This window comes from Salminus brasiliensis, chromosome 1 (assembly GCF_030463535.1).
Source record: "Salminus brasiliensis chromosome 1, fSalBra1.hap2, whole genome shotgun sequence".
NCBI lineage: Eukaryota > Metazoa > Chordata > Actinopteri > Characiformes > Bryconidae > Salminus > Salminus brasiliensis.
In genome coordinates, this window is record NC_132878.1 from 32763493 (window position 1) to 32783672 (window position 20180).

The following is a 20180-nucleotide window of genomic DNA, read 5'->3' on the forward strand; positions in this document are numbered from 1 at the left end:
ACCACCCAACAAAGAGAAATGACTATTTAAGCCCATATTAAAAAGCCTCTCTCACTCTGACTTTGTGAGTGGATGAATCAGCATTTCCCTCCGGTCCTTTGAATGGCATATTCGCTCAATCCCCCTCTCTCTCTCTCTCTCTCTCTCTCTCTCTCCTTCAGGCTGTTCTCTATGCTAGAACCACACTTTGTGTCAGCCTCCCGATTACAATTTCAGCTGCACACATTAAACTATGGCCTGCCAATAACACCGTCAAGCCAGAAATGAAAGAGAGCATCCCCTCAACAGCACACACACGTTCCTGTGACAAACTCCCACACTGAAGATCGCCTCATTTGAAACTGACTCACTTTGCACTCCTGCTGTCATCATTATCACCTGAGCTGGAGCACAATGAAGTGGATGGCACTTAGCTGACATTTTATTGCATTCAGGAAACTGCCGTACTGGTTATGTCACTGAAATAGCCATTTTCCGCCTGTGCTTGGTGCATTATTCATCGGCTGTGCTCTGCATGTAGGTTTAGGATTCTTGTCAATCTGTTTGTGGGGAACATAATAAACAACCCCCCCAAAAGGGACATTTGACACCAAAATACAGCTTTTCTTGAAAAAACTAAATGTCATTTTGGATTTTAAGATCTTGTATGTTTAGTCGTTAGATCTTTTACAAGAAAACTATGTTTGTATTATCTAGTTTTTATGACCAGCTCATTGCCATGTTAAAGTCCCAGTTGTTATGCCTAAGAAGTACTATTGCCATGTCCAAAAAGAACTAATGGCATGAGGACCAATTCAGCAATTTGAATGTAACATGAAAATAAAGAGTTAAGTGTTACTGTACTGCAGTCAGGATGGGTAAATGTTTGATTCTATGCACTTTATTAATACTATCAGGTGTGTGCATCACACTGGGTCTTGGTAAATGCATCCAGTATACAAACCAAACAGAAACCTGTGTTCTTTACTATACAAGAACACCATGAAAAAAAGTTAAACTCTTCTATGTGGACTGTGAGAATGTCACTGGACTGTCTCTACAGAAAAGAAGACAGTTAGTAAGGCTGTTGGATGATGTCATGCTCTAGATAAAGCTGCAAAGGCTAAATTATGTATTTGAGTTTAATTAGATATGTAGCACTGTTCCTTGCTCAGTGGACAAGCAATCTGATCTGATGCTGCAACAGTAAAGGCAAACTACTGCTACAGGGATTTAATCTAATTCAATAATAAATAATAAACCAAATTGTTTCCTATGTTTATACAACATTTTAGATTTGGACATGCATACTCTAAATATCAAAAATATTTATTATTTTCAAATGAACTCATCAAATCAGACAGTGTAAAGGTCAGCTGAGGTCAAACTGAGGCTCAATTCTTGTTCAAGGAAGCACACTACATTCTATTCTTGAGCAAAATGCCTAGTGCTACATTTGTCTACCTAAACAACAAAGGATTACACTGTCATTCACCCTGCATGAGCAAAAACTCACTATGGATAAGAGCAGATGCCTCCCCGCATAACCCTCAAGGTTAAGAGGACCTTGCATGTACACATGAGGTTCTGGTGTGACAGCAAGGATATACTTCAAACAAGTGTCTGTGTGTGAGTAAGAGACAGAAGACTTATTGGGCAGGTCATAAATGCTGTGAGAGGCACTTTCAGTAAATTATAGTGACACACATCCATGACAGAATTACAGAGCTTGCACATGAACAATGAGGATGGATAGAGACAGAGAGAGAGAGAGAGAGAAAGTCACCTTCACAGCAGTGCAAGTACAAGTGTCTGCATCACTTAACTCTATTAAACCCAACATTTTACCAACAATTTATTCAGATTCTGTGTTTTCTCCTTTAACCCATTAAAAAGCTTATATGTTATTTATAATTTTTTGATTCCCAAAGAATAGCCCCACTAGTTTTTACAGAAGTCCCTATAGTTATAAAGAAATACACCTAAGTGGGTAATAACCCTTGGAGTGTTAGGGGGTCAACTGATTTAAATGCCACTCCAAATGAGCTGCATGTCTTCATGTCCACATGTCCACATGTCCAAAAAGCTCCATGCTGTCTTTATTGTTGGATGCACTGCAATAGCTTCTGAGTATGCATACCTTCAGAACACAATTCACATCCCTATGGAGATGTTGAAATGCTTTGTTTGGTCACAGATTCACAATATGTCAAAAAGTGAAAAATATGGAAACACTAGTTTTTTTGTGTGACAGCAGCAATAGGGTTGTTATTAAATGAATTGGTACATCCATGAGGTGGGCAAAATAATAAAATAATACAAACACCACCTTAAAATACACATATTATATGTCCATATTATCAGAAACATATACCATAGGTGCCCTTTGTAAGGTTACAGATTGCAGACCATTTGTTACTTTACAATTTAGTAGCATCCCGCCTCCTTTTATCAGTGGAAAAGGACCACCCCAAGGCCAATGCTGACTAGACATTACTTGGATAGTAAATCATTCTCGGTGCAGCAGATGAATGGGCTACAGGGTGGCTGATGCATTGTGCCTCAGCACATGGGCTACAGATGAGCCCCAGTCAATATGGTAAGTGTTTCAGATAAAGTGGCCCAACAGTATGATCATTTAGGTATAGCATGCTGTGTTTCTGTTATTTTGTCCACCCCTGTGGTCTATATGTAATAGATAGTCCAGCTTGGTGTTGTACATGCTATACCATATAGGTCATATGTCATATGTGTTTCTTGCTGGAGAGCACGTTGGCTTGCAATGCACTGCTACCCTCCACCTTAAAACAGCTGAACAGATGTATTAGCATCTGTTTCATGACTGTGGGCAGCAGAGCACAGCTGATGAACTGGTAGCACTGCTGATTACAAATCAACTGGAAATAATAAAAGCTTCATGTACAGATGCTAATGTGCTCCAAAATATTGTAAGAAGATTTTTATTTTATTTAAAATAATAAAACATCTCCTTTTACTAACAAAAACAAAGGTATGGCTGGAAAGATTAACAGCATTTCACATTGTAATGACAGAATGCTCATTTAAGCACCAGTTTAGTGAGCAGTTTCTGCCCGGTCACTCTGACTTCATGTGGCCTGGTGAACAAAAAAACAACAAATCAAAGACAGGCTGTATTTAAAATGCTGGGAGCATGGCCAGGAACTGGCAGCCGTCTTCACTGCCTGTCCTAAAGAGCCACAGCACAAGCACGATTCATCCCAGCAGCTAATTAGCAAGTACTTCATTAGCTAAGTGTGGTGTATTACAGTGGGGAAAACACTAAACTGTAGTGTTTCTGTGTTTGTGAGTGACCTTCCAGGATTAGAGCTCTGAAACCTTCAATGACCTGGCAATGACCTGTCACATGTCCCAACCCCTGACAGATTAATGTTGACTGTTTTGCTATACTATTTAAATATAATCAAAAATGTACATATTCAACTACAGGTTATGTATGTACTGTGATAAATGACATTTGCATGCAAACCTAAAGCAGTAAACATCATTTACCAAACATGTCTTGGCTGACCATCTAAGGAGGGGAAAACTGTGCAAGTAAGATTTTTTACTGATATATTACTTTAAGATAACAAAGTCGCCTGAAAATATCATGCAGGCACTGGAGGACTGTATTTCGCTGGGTTATAGTCCTAAGTGTTGGTTAGTTTAGCAGCTCAGCTAAAGCAACAGTATGTAAGAATTGGGCTTCCCCTACAGTGTAATGTAATTCACTTTTACTCCATTGTTGTAAATACATATCACAAGGTAGGCAAGCTAGAGTAAGACTATAGGAATTACACAGCGTTCTTCACAGTTCTCAAAAGAAGTCTCATGCACACGCCACTGAAATAGCAATGACAGAGGCGCCATTCTCTTTGTTACAGTTAGTGTACCATCATTAAGAATTTAGGCCATACCTGTCAACATTGAGGATGTGTATGTATGGGAACTTTTCCAGCACCCACGCCCCAGACCATCCCACCACCCTTGTCCACATACAGACACAGACAGAGAATCTAAAACTCACCCACAGGAAACCACTTGCTCTACAAAAATATCAGTACAACAAGGATTGGGTTTACTAGTTCAAGCAAATTACTATGAAATGTTGTAAACATCCCTCAATTAAATAAATGAAAACAGAAAAGTGTACATTAATTCAGTGTATTTCTCTGTGTTTAATGTTCTTCATGCATTGCTTAAATAAACGTAACGCAAACTAAAGTTGTTGTGTGATATAAATATATATAGAGAGCTGAAGCATATTTTGCACTTGATGTGTGTGGTTGTAAAACACTTTACACAAGAGTGGGATGTGTCTGGAGTGAAATGGGCTTTCTTCTTCTGTTGGCGAATGCAGTTTGATGTTGCATAAAAAAAAATTCCGCCAAAAAAATTGTAATAATGGAGGACAGTGGGGAAGAAGTGTAAAATACTGAGAACCTCTGGAAAAACGGGAAGGAAGACAAGTATGGTTTATGCTTTTATTAGAAGTTAGAATACATAATGTTTCTTTAATATGCTTTGCTGGGTTACAAAATATATATTAATAAGTCATTTGTTTTTAATGCGGGTAGTTTTGGGGTAGTTTAGCAGCTGGTTTAATGTGTTTTGTTGGGTTACTCTCACCATGATAGTTTGCCTACTGACCTAGTGTCTGGATCATTGTAACAAAATAACCGAATGGGCTACATTACATAAGGACACTGCTTAGAACAATTTCATTTGGTATTATGCCAATAACTATTGGTGACGCAAGTAAAAATATGTTAACCATGATTTTTTGGTTGTCATGTGTTTGTTAGTTGCTGTCATTCCAATACCTTGTATCTACATGTTTGCTTTTTTTTTTTTTTTTTTTTTTTTACTATTTGACATAATTTAAATATGCAGTTCAGTAATAACTAAAAGATTGAAAGAAAGACCAGGTCCAAACCCCTCCTCTCCATTACTACTCCTACAATATAAAACTGTTCCTCTCCCCTCTCCTTCATATGACAAAAATTTGCACACCACCACTGCCCCAGCTCCCAGCTTCCAAAGCCAAAGTTTCCGAGTTTCCCTTCCTATCCACAGCCAGCGAGCATGGTCCGCACTTTGCAAACTGGCTGTTGTTCTTTACACTATGTTAAAGTGTCACAATACATGAACCAGTAAACATGTTCCAAAATGACTGTGAATGATATCTGTTTATATTGACGTTCATGAACAATTAAGATTTTTTTTTTCCGTCTCTTTCCAAATGTGCATGTTATATGACGTGGACCAGTGTTCACTTAATGTGTGTGTACATGTGTTTATGAATGTTAATCATAGGTGAATGTATGTTGTTCTGAGTGTAAGTTGTCTATCTTTATCTTTATTTGAACCCTGGGTTGATGTAATCCTGCAGCAATCCATTTTTTTCACTCGGCACTTGAATAACAACTGCACCCTGGGTAAAGCTCTTAACCTAACACTGCCTTGCTGAAACAACCCATGCTGAGTTTGTCAATAATGGACCCGATTGACCCATGTTGGGTTATTTTTAGCACAGAAATTCTTAGAGTGTACACTTTCAAAGCTTGTCTATTCCAATGTAAGTATTGAGGCTAGAATAAAAGAAATAAATTAGAGAGAGAGAGAGAGAGGTGGCTGCAGTGCCCTGTTTGTGCTACAGTGCTTCTGTTGCAAATTGCCAATTGCAGTGTTATAGATGTGACATTTAGACTCGTATTGACTTACATAACACTTCAGAGTGCAAGCTTAGCACCAATGAGGCAATTAGCATATTTTATTATGCAGTCCCTCAGGATGAGCAGGGACACATTTTCAACACTTGCATTTTCATTTACATTTAGCAGCATTATGGGCGTGATACCAAATGGACAGAGAGTTGTTGTTTTTTTTTCTGGGGGGGCTTGCACATTTTTTATTTAAACAGTCCTCCACAGACTGTCCTCCAAATCACATGGTTAACATTCCTATAAAACATAATTAAGAATAACCTCTCATTTAATAGTTCAGTGCCACCAATAAAATGTGACCTACTGTATAAATATCGGCTTAAGTGGACAGTTTAAGGTGATCTTCCTGCGCCTATAGCTTAATTTCTCTGTGGTTAGTGTGACATTTGCATATAACTGCCTGGCTCATTTTTTCATTTCCTGTATTCACACTTACGTCCAGCCGATTTTATTCGGAAGCGTGCCATGTGTCTGCTGTAAACTGTTTTGATTTTGCACGTCTTTATTCATCGTGACCATTTTCATTACTTTCAGAAGATGGAAAGTATCTGCGTTGCTGACATCTCATTCTCTGCTGTGGTGAATAACGTTTGCTGGTCATTCTGTAAAGCCCTGATAAAGATGAGGAATGAATGTTCTCTTATCTATTGTAGAGGGGATCCAAGATGAGAAAATGGCAAAGCAATTGAGTATAATTAAATTCAATTCACTTCAGCCAAAAAGATGAAGACGACCTGAGTCATGGTGCCACAAATAGGATGGTTCCATTCTGCTGCATGAGCTACCATTAGAAACTGGGATGGGAGAAATGTCACTTATTACCAAGCATTCAGAAAGAATATAGAAAAGACAGAAAATATATTTAGAACCCAACAATTTAGGTTGAATAGTTTATGAGACTATTTTTATGCACTTGAACATGAATGGTCAGCAGACTGAATGAGGTGAGATAATGCAAGGTGCATAGGGACATTTTAAGTACAAGATTTAAGTGCAATAGAATCAAAGTGGGTCACAATTAGGATATTGCTAATATCCTCACCAACGTTTTAAGTGTAAAGTAAATTAAATTTACATTTTACAATTTCTCTGCTCCATTTTTGTCCATTTTTACCTTTCTCCATGATTTGATCCCTGTAGCTGCTCTGTACACTGTGTAAGTAATTCTGGATGAATAGACCAATTGAAATGCTTCCATACTTGAAATAAACTTCCATTTATTGTTAGGAACCATTTCACTCTGTAAAGTCACCATTCAGGAGAGAAACTTTACCATGTATAAAAATGTTTATTTAATTCTAGAACACTCTTCACTAAACAAAATTTTATTCGATTTTGCAGAACATATTGTTAAAATTCCGACACTATATGCTTTTATTTTCAGGTTATTCAATTTTATGAAATGTAACATAAATCCTGCTATGAACAGTATATTAACAAATCCCTGTAATATCCTTACAAAAAAAGTATATAAGTGTAAGTTTAAAAATGCAACAATTTTAATTGTACACTTTTATAAAATCTCCCTGTAAATAGTCTTCCCACAAAGTACAGCATGTCTCAACACTAGCAAAACACAGTGACTACTGCAATCAAGTTTGCACGTCATACTGGCTATATGTAGCCATCCTTTTTTAGCTGTATGCATTTATGAAGCTGCATAAATGTCACAGCTACACACATGCCAACTAACTCAAGTCGAACCTTTTGAAATAACCAGAAATGCATAAAAAAGCATTTGACTAAACAGCTGTAGGCTGAGTAGTCGGACATGCCGGTAAATGCTTTGGTTTTGTGACCAAGCAATGAAGTCACAGTGGGCTGTTCTTGCCGCTTGGTTTCCATATCTAGGCAGTATGAGCTGGGAAGTGAACGGTACATTTTAAAACTTTAACAGTGTTTGTACACCATGTCAAAATTTCTTTAAAGCAATTCTCCTACAGCCCCCGTTTCTTATTGATTGCTGCTGTTGTGAAATTGATGTATGTTCTGTGTTTGCACTGCATTAATACAGCAGGGGTCTATTTATCATAGCCTTGCTGCGCCTGTAGTTTCACACACACCGAATTACAGCTAGCTTGATTCTTTATCCTGGCTGCTTATCTCACTGCACCCTGGTGTGAGAGTCAGTACAGCACTGATATTGCTCCTGGCCATAAATATTAGTTATGGTGAGAGAAGGGAAAGTAGGGATTTGGCTTGGCCATCTCATCCATATTTTAAATGGATCTCAAGAATGCACAGAGAATATGTTATGTTTTTTTGGAGGACATGCTGCAGATTCGCCATGAGAGCAGCTCGTTAAAGCCAATAATATCAGTCTAAACTGAAGTTAATGCCTAAAAAAAGAGCTTTAGCTACAAGGCACAAAAGCAATTCGTGCAGACCAGCCAGAACAATAAAGTGAATTGACCCCAGCCAGGAAAACCATAGCATAGCATAAGCAAAACCAACACATTTACATATATTCACTTATTCCGCAGTGCTAGGGCAGTTTAGCTCCACCCAGTCAATCATTATAGGTCTCATTGACATGTATCAGTCTTAAGTTACAGTAATGAAAACAGTTTGTTTAATTCTAAGAGCTGACTTCTAGCTGTTCTTTTGTAAATAAAACCAGACAAACATCATGTGGGCCACAGGGGGTGATAATGACAGAATTTTCTCACACTAAAGCACTATGGAATATATCTTAACAGTTCTTCAAAAAGATTCAAAAACCCAACCATCAGATTTATGTTAAGAGCTAATAGCATTGCAAGTGCTCAGTCATAAATGAAGACACTGTAGTCTGTTTTACAATTTGCATGAAATGGCGCTTTACCCTCAGTTGTACTGTTCAACACAAATTCATAACCATTTCGCAAAAAAACCAACACCTGAATGAGTCTAGCACAAAGCAAATAAGGATTTAAAAAAGCTTTAATATAATGCCATTAAACATATTTGGTAAAAGAGCCCATATATTGGCTTATTAACTCATATTTAAAAGGACAGTTAGGATCTGTCAACAATTTAGATTGAGCATCATGACAAACAGCATACCTGCTGTTCTTTGAGAAGGATTTGAAAGCTTTAATACACTATTTAATAGTAATATTTAATTTTCATATTTAATTAATATTTCACAAAAGCTTCAACACTGACTCAGCCTTTTAGAACAAACAAATATGAATTAAGAAGAGATAATTCCATCATGATTTAAAAAATAATAAGAATTAAAGTATCAATATTCTGTTTATATGAAGCACTAAGACTTCCTGCATATCTAAACACTTTTCCTTTAACTTTTATATTGCCTCTGACATTAGACAAAAGTTTATATTGATTATGCATTAATATGCATGAGTTTTATGAATTCTGAAATTGTGATGGACAACTAGAACTGTTTTTTAGAAATCCTGAAAAAAAAATTCAGGAGTAGCTGAATTTGAAAATGTGTTGAAGCGTACAGTCACACAGGTCTACCAGCAGTGGCAAAAATCCCAGTCTGCAGGAAATTCTTATCATTATTAAGCAGAAGTAAGCACCCTTGTGTGCCTCTTTGCTCCATGTATTCACGGTATGCAGTTCTCTGAGGAGTGTTCTTTCAGAAATTGGCTGTGAAGGACCTGTGTTGACTAGAAGCAATTTATGCCTGGAAGTGAAGAGATTTCACAGGTCATGAAACCTGCCGGCAGGTTTTGAATGCAATTCTGACAAGAATTTCTTGTAGACTGGGATCTTTGCCACTGCTGGTAGACCATACACTTCGATACACCTGCAAATTCAGCTACTTCCTTCACACTATGTCCTTTACGGCCATTTCATTAACTTTAAGATTAAGATTAAAAGGCTGTTACACTATCATATAGGTCTGTGCAACCATACATTATTACCATACATAAGGTTCATATATACGTGTGTGTGTGTGTAAGAGAGAAAAAAAAAAAAGAGAGAGAACTAACGACAGAGCTACTTTACTTCCCTAATGAAGGCTTCTGGGGCTGTTGGCAGCTCCTGTAGCATTGACCTACTATTGGTCAGAGCAGGTCAGGTAATAGAGCCGATCTGCCTGCAGTCGGATGAACTGAGAGGGTCTCTAATGAACACTACACTGTCTGCTACAAGACTTAATGATCTTGTCTGTTATGCGATAGTGCCTGTATACTGAAATGCTGAGAGTTACTCAATAAAATTACAGCATACTACACTGTTCTGTGTTGGTTTGAGATTCACAGAATTAGACAACACAAATCCTACAGTAGAAAACTATTTTGCTCTTTTTACATTAGGCGCATTATGGCAAACTGCAAATTCTGTCACCACCAGTTAAACGTTCCATCAAATAGTATTTTTTCCTAAACCAGATATTGATATTTGATGTAAAGACCACTTATATGCTATTGTGCAAAATAAAGTTTGACACCTTTTTTGAAAGTAAACCAACCTGAGTTATCGCATTCTCACCTCAGGTTGTGTGATGTTGATCAGCATCATCTCTTATATGTGGGACTTCTTTATGTGTGATCTAATACAACGTGACACACTGGTCTAATGTACTGTGGAACCCAACATAGCTTGGACGGAGACTTAATCCTACAAACTGCAAATGTTCAGAAATACTCACATCCATACATAGCTGTCATGACAACTCATAGTAGCATATGTCATCTTCAATGACACATTTACATAGCTCAAACAATTTGAGCAGCAATCATGAAGATTTATGCTTTTTCTGTTATTCATACATTTATAGCTGTCCACATTACCTTGAATTTGACAATAGTGTGTTGAGTGTAAAGTCTAAAGTTTCAGACACTTAACTGTTCATAGAACTGAAAATCATTCACCACAAGAACAAGAAACAAGGCGATCATCATCTCATCTTTTGTGGTTTGGCTGCTTGTATTTGGAATCTGCTCCCTTTTCTCCAGGACAGTGTGGTTGATAGTGATAAAAATCTGTCTGTCAGCCATCCTGCAAAAGCTTGATCACCCTGCTAAGACATGTTTAGTGTGAGTACACTGCGGGTTAGCCGGAGAGAGCCTCTCAACTTAAAAAAACAACTTCTCTTAGTCGCAAAGCAGGGGGGAGGGGGGGTAGAGAGAGAGAGAAAGAGAGAGGTAAGAGTCAAAGTAAGAGAGAAACTCATAAATGTTTTAAACGGCGCAGGAGAGGAATTTCAGATGTGGTTGTTATGGAAACGTAAGACACAGTTCCCACATCACCTTGTGTACCTGCTATATTAAAAATTGCATTCATTTTGGTTCTACTTCTAGCCTTTTGAGGTATTTGTCCTTGCCTTTATGAGCAGATCCCAACACACATCGGTCGGAAAACAGACAACAAAAACTGAACAGTAAATACACTTTAGTGTCGAGGTTTGCATCCCCTTTGAAATGACAAAAGGACTAAAACAACGTTATTACTCGAATGGTCCATTGTAGATGTGTCATAGATGCTCATATGACATTCAGACATGCAACTGAATGTCTATTAAATACAACTGAACTAAGGTAAATGAGTTACCGTCAGGTGCAGGGTTACATTCAATATACACTTATTTACATTTAACTTAGAGTTCAGATGCATTTAATACATATTCAGCTAAATGTTAGTTGAGATGAGTCTGGTGAGCGTCTGTTAGGCCTCTACAGGGGACCCTCCAAGTGAAAGAATCTGGGAAATGTATTACTCTGCAGTAAAAATGTAAAAAACAGCTTAAGATCTTTTGAGATGTACAGTTTAAGTACGGTTCGAATTGCACACTATCAATTTTAAATAAAACTGAGCCATTCATCAGTCAGCCCAAAATGTAAAAAAGGAGGTTGATACCTACTACACATATATTTTGAGCTTTGACCCTATCATTGCCTCTTTTTGGAACATGGGTAAAAAAAAAAGCTGCACCATTTAGAGTGAGCCCTGCTTTTTATACTTGGTATATGTAAGGATGAGGTCAATCTTACATTATCTTTTGTGTGTTAGTTACTCTCTGTTGCTTATAAATTTTGCATTTTCAGTGGCTGATGATAGACCACTCAGAATTAACCGATGATTAAATTATGAAAACTCTTCCCTTTGAGGGCTTATATGCTAAATTAAAAGGTAGTAATGCAGAAATTGAGCACATTTGCTCTCCTTTCCTTGCTAGTCTTCAATGACATGTATGTGAAATTGCTGAATGGCAAAGTTTGTTTGGTTATGTTTGAATTTGTGTATTTGGCTGCAGTATCAATGCTGTTCCTGGTTGTGTTTCTATAACTCCACAGGTGTCATTTTAGTTAATTTATGCTGCCATATTTGCTGCAACTGTACCAGATTGATGAACCATCTGTCATATACTGCTTTGTTCAAATCTATCCACATATCACACCTCAGCTGACTTTGCTGCAGTATCCATCCACACTTTATTTCAAAAGGCTTAGTTCTAAAATCTGTTGATCACTTTCAGCTCCAGTTCCTGATGCAAACCATCATCTTTTACTGTGGGAAGGTGTTCCCCTTACAGTCACACATGTGTCTTGCCACACATACCTGTGTAAAGTATTTCTCACCAGACAACATGACGCTGTTGAAAAATTCATCTGGTGAGTTAATATTCTCTACGGTGTGTCAAGAAGGTTAAGTTTTAAATGAAGTATTATGGTGCAGAGACCAGAAATGTAATGTCCCCATATGAGGACGCAGGGTCTCAAGAGATTAAAGCTGTTTTCACACTGAATGCAGTACAGGCTGTGTTTGCCGCTCACGTCCACGCAAGTGCCAACTGTGCTCTCTCTGTGCCCGGCTGCTGATGGCTAGCAGCAGGACCAGGATTCGAACTAGCATTCCTCTGGTCATCCTGACAGTGCCTTATTTCGCTGGACACTCTGGGCCCTTCTTTCTGATAATAATCTGTCAGTGTAGGGAGGATGGAGACCAAGTTCTACCACCCAGACCCAAGCAAATCCGCTACAGACATCAAGCAATTCAACACAGTTGATCTATGAATTGACACACTCACCACAATCATTTTCTCCACTTTGGCAATGCCCTTGCCAAATATGGTCCCCAGCTGGTCACCTACTCCGGCCAGCAGGAAGCCGAACAGAGGGATTCCCAGAAGAGCGTAGACAATACAGAAAATTCGGCCTCCCTCTGTGTGGGGAGAAATATTCCCAAACCCTGCAGGAGGAAAGAAATAGAGAAGTAGAGACTGAGTGCTCTCATACTGCAGTTCAACATGATCCATTTAATTCCTTAAATAGTATTCAGATATTGACATATTATTATTATTATTGTAATAAGACTTTATTATCAATTAATCCAGTATTTAAAATGATTCTGTAGCATATATACATTATACACTAACTAAAACTATTTTAATATCTATTAAATATTACTCAGTAACTATTATAAATATTTACTATAAGTAAAGTACTATAAGTAATTTAGTAACTACTATAAATATTACCAATATCTATTAAATATTTCTCAGTTACTACTATGAATTATTTAGTAACCATTTAAAGTAATTCAGTACCTAATTTAAAGTATTCAATGTATGATGCATTTAGTAACTATGAACTGTGAATTATTCAGTATATTATATGAATTATTCAGACACTGCTTTAAATGATTCAGAATAATTTATTAATTATTTAGTAATGACTAATTATTACTCAGTAACTGGTATACATTTTCAGTAACTGGTATGTTTTTACATTATCTACTATGAATTATTCACTAGGTACTATGAATTTTTCAGTACATAAAATTAAGTATCCACTATGTTTTATTCAGTTTTTACAATGAATAATTTAGCATGTACTCTGAGTTTATACAGTATTTTGTATTAATTATTCAGTTATTCAGTAACTACTATGAATCAATAATAAAATGTATCTCCTTCTGCTTATTGACACTAATGTGATTTCAGTTTAAAATTAGAATATGTACTTCCTGGCTATAACTGTGACTTCTAAGGGCTGAGGGATTAAGTGTAAGTAAGAAAAGCCTAACATCAGAAAGGACTCAAGGACATAAAACATGAGACGCTTTTACGTTTTTACTGCATTTTTGAGTTTTATGATGCGAGGGAGTAAATTACTGTAGCGTAAAAATGTCTGCCTCAGTATGGTGTGTGCTCAAGGGGCTGCGGTTGAATCACACACTCCACATACACACTCCAACTCCTGCTCCACAGCTCCAGGCTAAAGGCTAAATGCATTTTTCAAAGACTGATGCTAAAGCACACAAGAAGCTTAAACTTGCATAAACACAACTGAGGGCAAATAAAGTGCTGCGCTTGGTGATTTTATAGCAGGATAAAATAGTGTGTGTGAAAGGGACAGAAGGGTGTTTTAGGCTAATGTGACTATTAGCATCAATAATTAAAGTCTGATGTTCCTTGCACTTTCTTTCTCTTTTACAAAACACCTATTCACATAAATAAACACACACATAGTACACACAACCTCTCATTCATACAAACAGTCATGATGTCCCACCAATGGCACAGTATTCAGAGGGACAGTTATACCAGGGTTGTAACTAAATTCTGTAAATCCAAGTAAGTTTAAATCCAAGAGGTCAGTAGCACTGTATAAGCCATCATTAATGGCACTTTCATATTCACACTAATGGCACTTTCACCATTCTTATTCAAATAACAATGACCATTATTTCACTACACTCAAAACAAACAAGCAAATAAATAAAGTAGTCGAAATTGTTTGTATTTTATATATTTTACTTATTAGTAACTAGTTTATGTTGTAGTTTATGTTGCTGTTGCTGCCTGATCAGAAGCTGATGAACTATGAGCTACTGTTCTAATAGGCTTCCCTAAGTGCTGTTTATTAAGCCCAGCAGCTACACTGACTAGAAACTAGGGCTATTCAATGTATTGTCTCAGCATTGCCATAACAACATGAGCATGCGCAATAGCCACATCGCCGGATGTGCAATGTCACGCACTATTCTCATTTTCCATGACATATCTACATTTCTATTTCTACATAGCTTTCATTTTACTTCAATCTGCAATACACTGAGTGCATTGCTAATATTCTGACATGTTGGATCATTGACTTCGGCTGACTTCTGGTGAAAATCCCTGTGTTTCTTAATATTGCTATATTTATCGCAAAAAGAAGAAAAATAGTGCAATGTCAGTTTGTTACAATATTGTGCAGCCATTCTAGCAACTACTCAAAAAATACCACAAAATAAGCACCACTGGAAATTACCAAGCAAAATGACCCAACGGGCTAAACAGTGTAAATTGTATAGTCTATTTTGTACTTTTTTGTGCTGGGTAGTTTTTGCGTAGCCTAGCTGGTGGGTTACCTGCTTGAGCACAGTAATAACCAAGCCAAAGAGTGAATAATTAGAATTTAAACAGGTTTACTCAACTGACAGAAATTTGTATCAGAACCAGAATCAGTATCAGTATCAGTAAGAAAGCTTCCATTCATTTCACTTTTTATTGATTTATATTTATTTATTTATTTATTATTTATTTAACATTTTACTACAACAAGTTATCAATATGGGTGTTTCTTGTCCAGCAAAAACAACACTATAAACTGTATTTCTGTGCTGTGACTGATTCATGTATGCGAATGTTAGCTTGCAACATCAGCTAGTTGTAGTGGTTGCTTCCACTGTCTTACTGAAGAGTCAGTTGTTTTTTTGTCAATTTGTCACTTCAGTGCAGAAGGTTTTTAGGTTAACAACGTTAACGTTATCTGTGTAATAACTGTATTGTAGTTGACTAATAGTAACTTAGCAGTTGAATAACCATCTAGCTAGTTAACCAAATGTAAATAGTCTAATAAGCTAGATAATACCATTATAACTGTTATAGGTTGGTGCATTACTCTGAATAAGGTATTTGTTAGTGTCTGACATTTCATGCATTTTATTGTGAGTCTGTAAATGTGCATTTTTAAACCTTTTTTAGGTTTAGTAAAGTTTTAAGGACATTACAATAATATACAATGTTTTGAGTAATGAGTAATTTTTTAACACCCAGCGTGTTCGGTTGCTCAAATAACCCAGCAGTGCCAGGTCAGTAAAATAACCCAGCATGTTCTGTAATGGGACCTGCTATGTCCCAGTACTGTGCTGTTTTTAACCCCACAGGCAGCATAGAAACACTTTTAAGAAGTGAAGTATTAGCTTAATTAAGCTACAATGCCACTTTGAAACTGTAAGTGAGCACCACATTACAGAAACACTGCTGTAAGGATTTGATTGCATGCAGCTATAGGAGCATGAGTCAGACTTTAGATGGTCATCTGTGGATAACAAACAATACTCATCCCATAAATACTGGATGAAGCTACATACGTCAACATCTGACTGGGTCTCCAATCAGTTCAGTCACTCATTCAAAAGCACTTGTAGTGAAGTATTTTGTTCTATCAAGCAAACTACACTGACCTTTAACGACTGAAAAAAACCCTGCCTTTGGGCTGTTCCCTTAAGAGTCCAGCAGGAATCCTCTCTGGTGTGAGGGACCTCAAGAGCTTTAACCATGAGTGCAGAATAAATACAGTATCCTTTTGTGTCATAACACATTACTACAGAGGTCATCACAGTATAACCTGTGTCCAAATGTTTGTGGACACCCCTTCTAAAGAATGCATTCAGCTACTTTAAGTTGCACCCATTTCTGACACAGGTTGCACACACAGACACATACACACACACACACACACAAACACACAGCCTGTCATAGAAACATATTGTCAATAAATGTAGGCTAGAGCAGAGTTATCTGGAAAGATGGTACTCCATTCCAACTTTTGGTATGAGTTGGAAAATTAGGGGTGAGGTGGGGTGGTGAGCAACCAACAACCTGACCTAACTAATGCTGTTGTTGATCCTCACAGCAATGCTCCAAAATCTGGACAGTAGAGACTCTAACAAAAGCAAGATGTACTCTTTTTAATACCTTTGATTTCAGAAGAAACAATGAATGAACATGTGTCTCAATACTTGTGTCCACATTGGAAGGAAGGGAGAGGGAATGGGAGAGAGAGAGAGAGAGAGAGAGAGAGAGAGAAATAGAGAGAGAGAGAGAAAAGAGAGCATGTGAGAGTATAATTGCGTGACTGAGACTGGGAGGCTGGGAAAGACAGACTGAAGAAATAAGAAAGGGAGAGAATGGACGAGAGAAAAGAGCAGCTGAAATGAAAGAGAAAAATAAGGCAAATGGGCAGCTGAGGGAATAGTATAAAGATGTTCATATGTGACATGTCAGGGATAATAGCTTGGGAAAAGCCACTGTGGAGAGCTGAAAAGAGGCACTGAATGAGGGGTGGCTTTTTAAAAGCCTGTGTGATTCTCCACACAGTCAGATCACTGCTGCCCTGGGCTATTCGTAGCACACTGTCACCACAATGACCACAAAGCTACCAGTGTTTGGTTTAGAAATGAAAATTGTGGTTGACTTAATTACTTAATTGGTGAATGACTTGTGTGCACACACTGATTGGCTTTCAGAGTGATCATAGTGTTACTACATCATGACAAACACTACCTTATCTTCATACTCCTCATATCCTGACCACTTTATTAGAAACCCCTGCAGTTCTTTTTACTAAATAGTGGTAAATGTAGCCTATCTTTGCTCTCATTAATAACTGTTTAAGGCAATTTCAAGGATTCCAAAGCCTGTGAACCCAAAAAACGTGCAATTATCAAAATGAAGTCAATTCTATTTCTTAGTTTATGTGAACATGTATAACATTGCTCTTGCAACAGCAGCTCATAAAAAACATACATTCACAACTAAACTTTGCTTAAAGACTCCTATCCACTGATAACACTGTTTTGCCAATTACACATAATCTGTCTGCCATGTACTCGAAGAGGAATTGAGAAAACAGCATCAGCTTAGTTACATTCATGCTGCTTTTCTCCATTATGGAGCTTCTACAAAAGGAACTAATGGATCATATATGTTTAGGGTTAGGGTTTGGGTGTTGTTGGTTAAGTATAGGTTTAAGTAATACTGCTTGCTTTGTAACTTCCTCTGTTTAAATAAATTTGTGTGTGCCTGGGTTGTGTCAGTACCTTGTACATTTGCACAATGCTCGATCTATATTTACAGTTATGTGAAAAACATAGTCATCTGTTGTGTGTTGTTGTTTATCTGAGGTAGAATTGACCTTATTTGTAAGACCTACCAGGGACCAGATGTTTTTTTGAATATGTCCTGATAGGTAAAACCATAGAATTCAAAGAGGGTGTACTTTCACATGACTGTAGTACATATTGTATGAATCCTGAAACGGTCTTTTAGTCACATATGTATGAGTTCCTCTTGAGTCCAGGCTGGACATTGATATCAGATGGAAGGGTAACTTTAGCATTATTTCACACACATTAGCCAGAAGCTATTATTTTCCATTCCACTTTAAATGGTGCAGCCCTTTATATTCTATCACCTAACCAGCAATGTAACTGTGCCACCACTTCAGGTGGAACAGAAAGTTCAGACTAGAACTCAAATTTAGCTCACAATCCCCTGTCTTTTCCATATGGGCCATTTAACTTTCTGTTTTGTGGTGACTGCTGTCACAAAACAGTGGGTGCTTGGTAACATCATGAACCAGAAAAACAAATTCGCACATTCTTAGGAACAACATTTTGATAGTTACACTTCATGGAGAAAAGTACTGGGACACATGCTCATTCTGTGTCTCTTCTGACAACAAGGGTATTAAAACAGAGTTTATCCTGCTTTTGCTGGAGTAACTGTCTTTATTGTGCAGGGGGGATGTTATACAAAATATTGGGAAATTGTTGTGAGGATTTGAATGCATTCAGCAAGAAGCGTGTTACTGAGGTCAGGATGTTGGATGATCACCACCCCACTTCATCCTCAACTTCCCAACATCCCAAAAGTATTGGATGGAGCATCATTCATCATTCCAGAGAACATGGTTCCACTGCTCCACAGCTCAGTGCTGGGGGGCTTCATACAACAAGTTCATATTTATCTGCTCCAGAGAGTCCTATTCTATTGGAAATACTACTGCATCAACAATCATCAACTAAACTAACATTTAACTGCACTAGTGTTCACTAACTAAACTAAAATTCATCAACTGCACTAACACTCAACTGCAATAACTTCCATCCACTGCACTAACATGTATCAACTGCACTAACACGTTAATCAACTAAACTAACATTCAGCAACTAAACTAAAATTTAAAAACTCTAACGTTCATCAACTAAACTAACATTCATTAACTAAAATAAAATTCAACTGCACTAACATTCATTGACTAAACTAACATTCATCAACTAAACTAACATTTAAAAGCACTTATGTTCAGCAACTAAACTAAAATTCAACTGCATTAACATTTATCAACTAAACTAAAATTCATCAACTAAACTAAAATTCAACTGCACTAACATTCATCAATTAAACATTCAAACAACTAAACATCTCTGTCAGGTGCTTGTGCTGATTAGGATCAGCTGGAGTAGATCAGCCAGAGACACAAAGTGGAGAAGAGGGAGAGACATGACAGCAGACAAAATGGCAAATACTGGCAGAGGACAGTTCCTACTGCTCCATACTGCTAAAGTCTCTCAGCCCTTGGACAAAATGCCAGTACGTACAACAATCAGAATGTGTGTATGCACACCCTTCTCCAGATTCCCTGTTTGAAGGCTTTCACAAATTTAGAGTATTTGACTAAATGTTTAAATTTTCACTTTATGTGGATGGTTTATGAATTATATATTGTATATTCAAATTGTGTTGTTGCACAGCAGTCTTACTGGTGTCTGTGGCTGAAACATGCGGCTAAAATGTGAATGAAAAAATGTTTCAGACTACCTCCTGAAGTGGTTTGAGTGATGGGGTTTGTATCTGGTTTAAATGGTCTTGGGTGAGTATAAACTTGCAGTTTTATGTGGCTTGGCCTTATTCGGATATAATCCTGATACTCAAGACACATAAAGTGACTAAATGTAAACAGGGTCAGAGTGAGAGCATGTTTGCCGTTTTTTAATTTTTTTTTTATGTAAGGGCTTTATGACATCATAGACACAATAGAACTGACAAATTTGCTACTGATACTACAATAATAATGTAGTAAATATTCATAAACCCAGGAGAGGAAAATTTGGACTTTTCATAGGTTTAAACTGCTCTGTATTTAGAAGTTAATACAAAAGTAGAAGTCATTGCATAGTCATTGGCTTTTTCTAAATGCTAATGCTACGTATTTTTTACGCAACAACTGTAGCTACATAGCATTATACTCTTCTCCAGTTTCCCTATTTCACTGAATCAGAAGATTTGACTATAGATTTGTGTCTTTGACAGCATCTCAGAGTGAGAGCATTAGTGTTTGCCTTTTGTTTTGGATACACAAGTGCATTATGACATCACACAACAGAGCCGAACAGTTTGCTACGGAAATGTTTATGACATCATTAGCATAATAAAAGTGT

At 37.3% G+C, this 20180-nt stretch overlaps 1 protein-coding gene across 1 annotated transcript in view; it reads right to left on the reverse strand.

The window, feature by feature from the left end:
- Positions 1-20180, reverse strand: part of kcnk2b (potassium channel, subfamily K, member 2b) — a 55881-nt gene that overhangs the window by 15668 nt on the left and 20033 nt on the right. The window contains exon 4 of the mRNA XM_072677988.1: positions 12715-12875. Coding sequence (XP_072534089.1) covers positions 12715-12875 — 161 coding nt within the window. The remainder of the gene's footprint in view (positions 1-12714; positions 12876-20180) is intronic.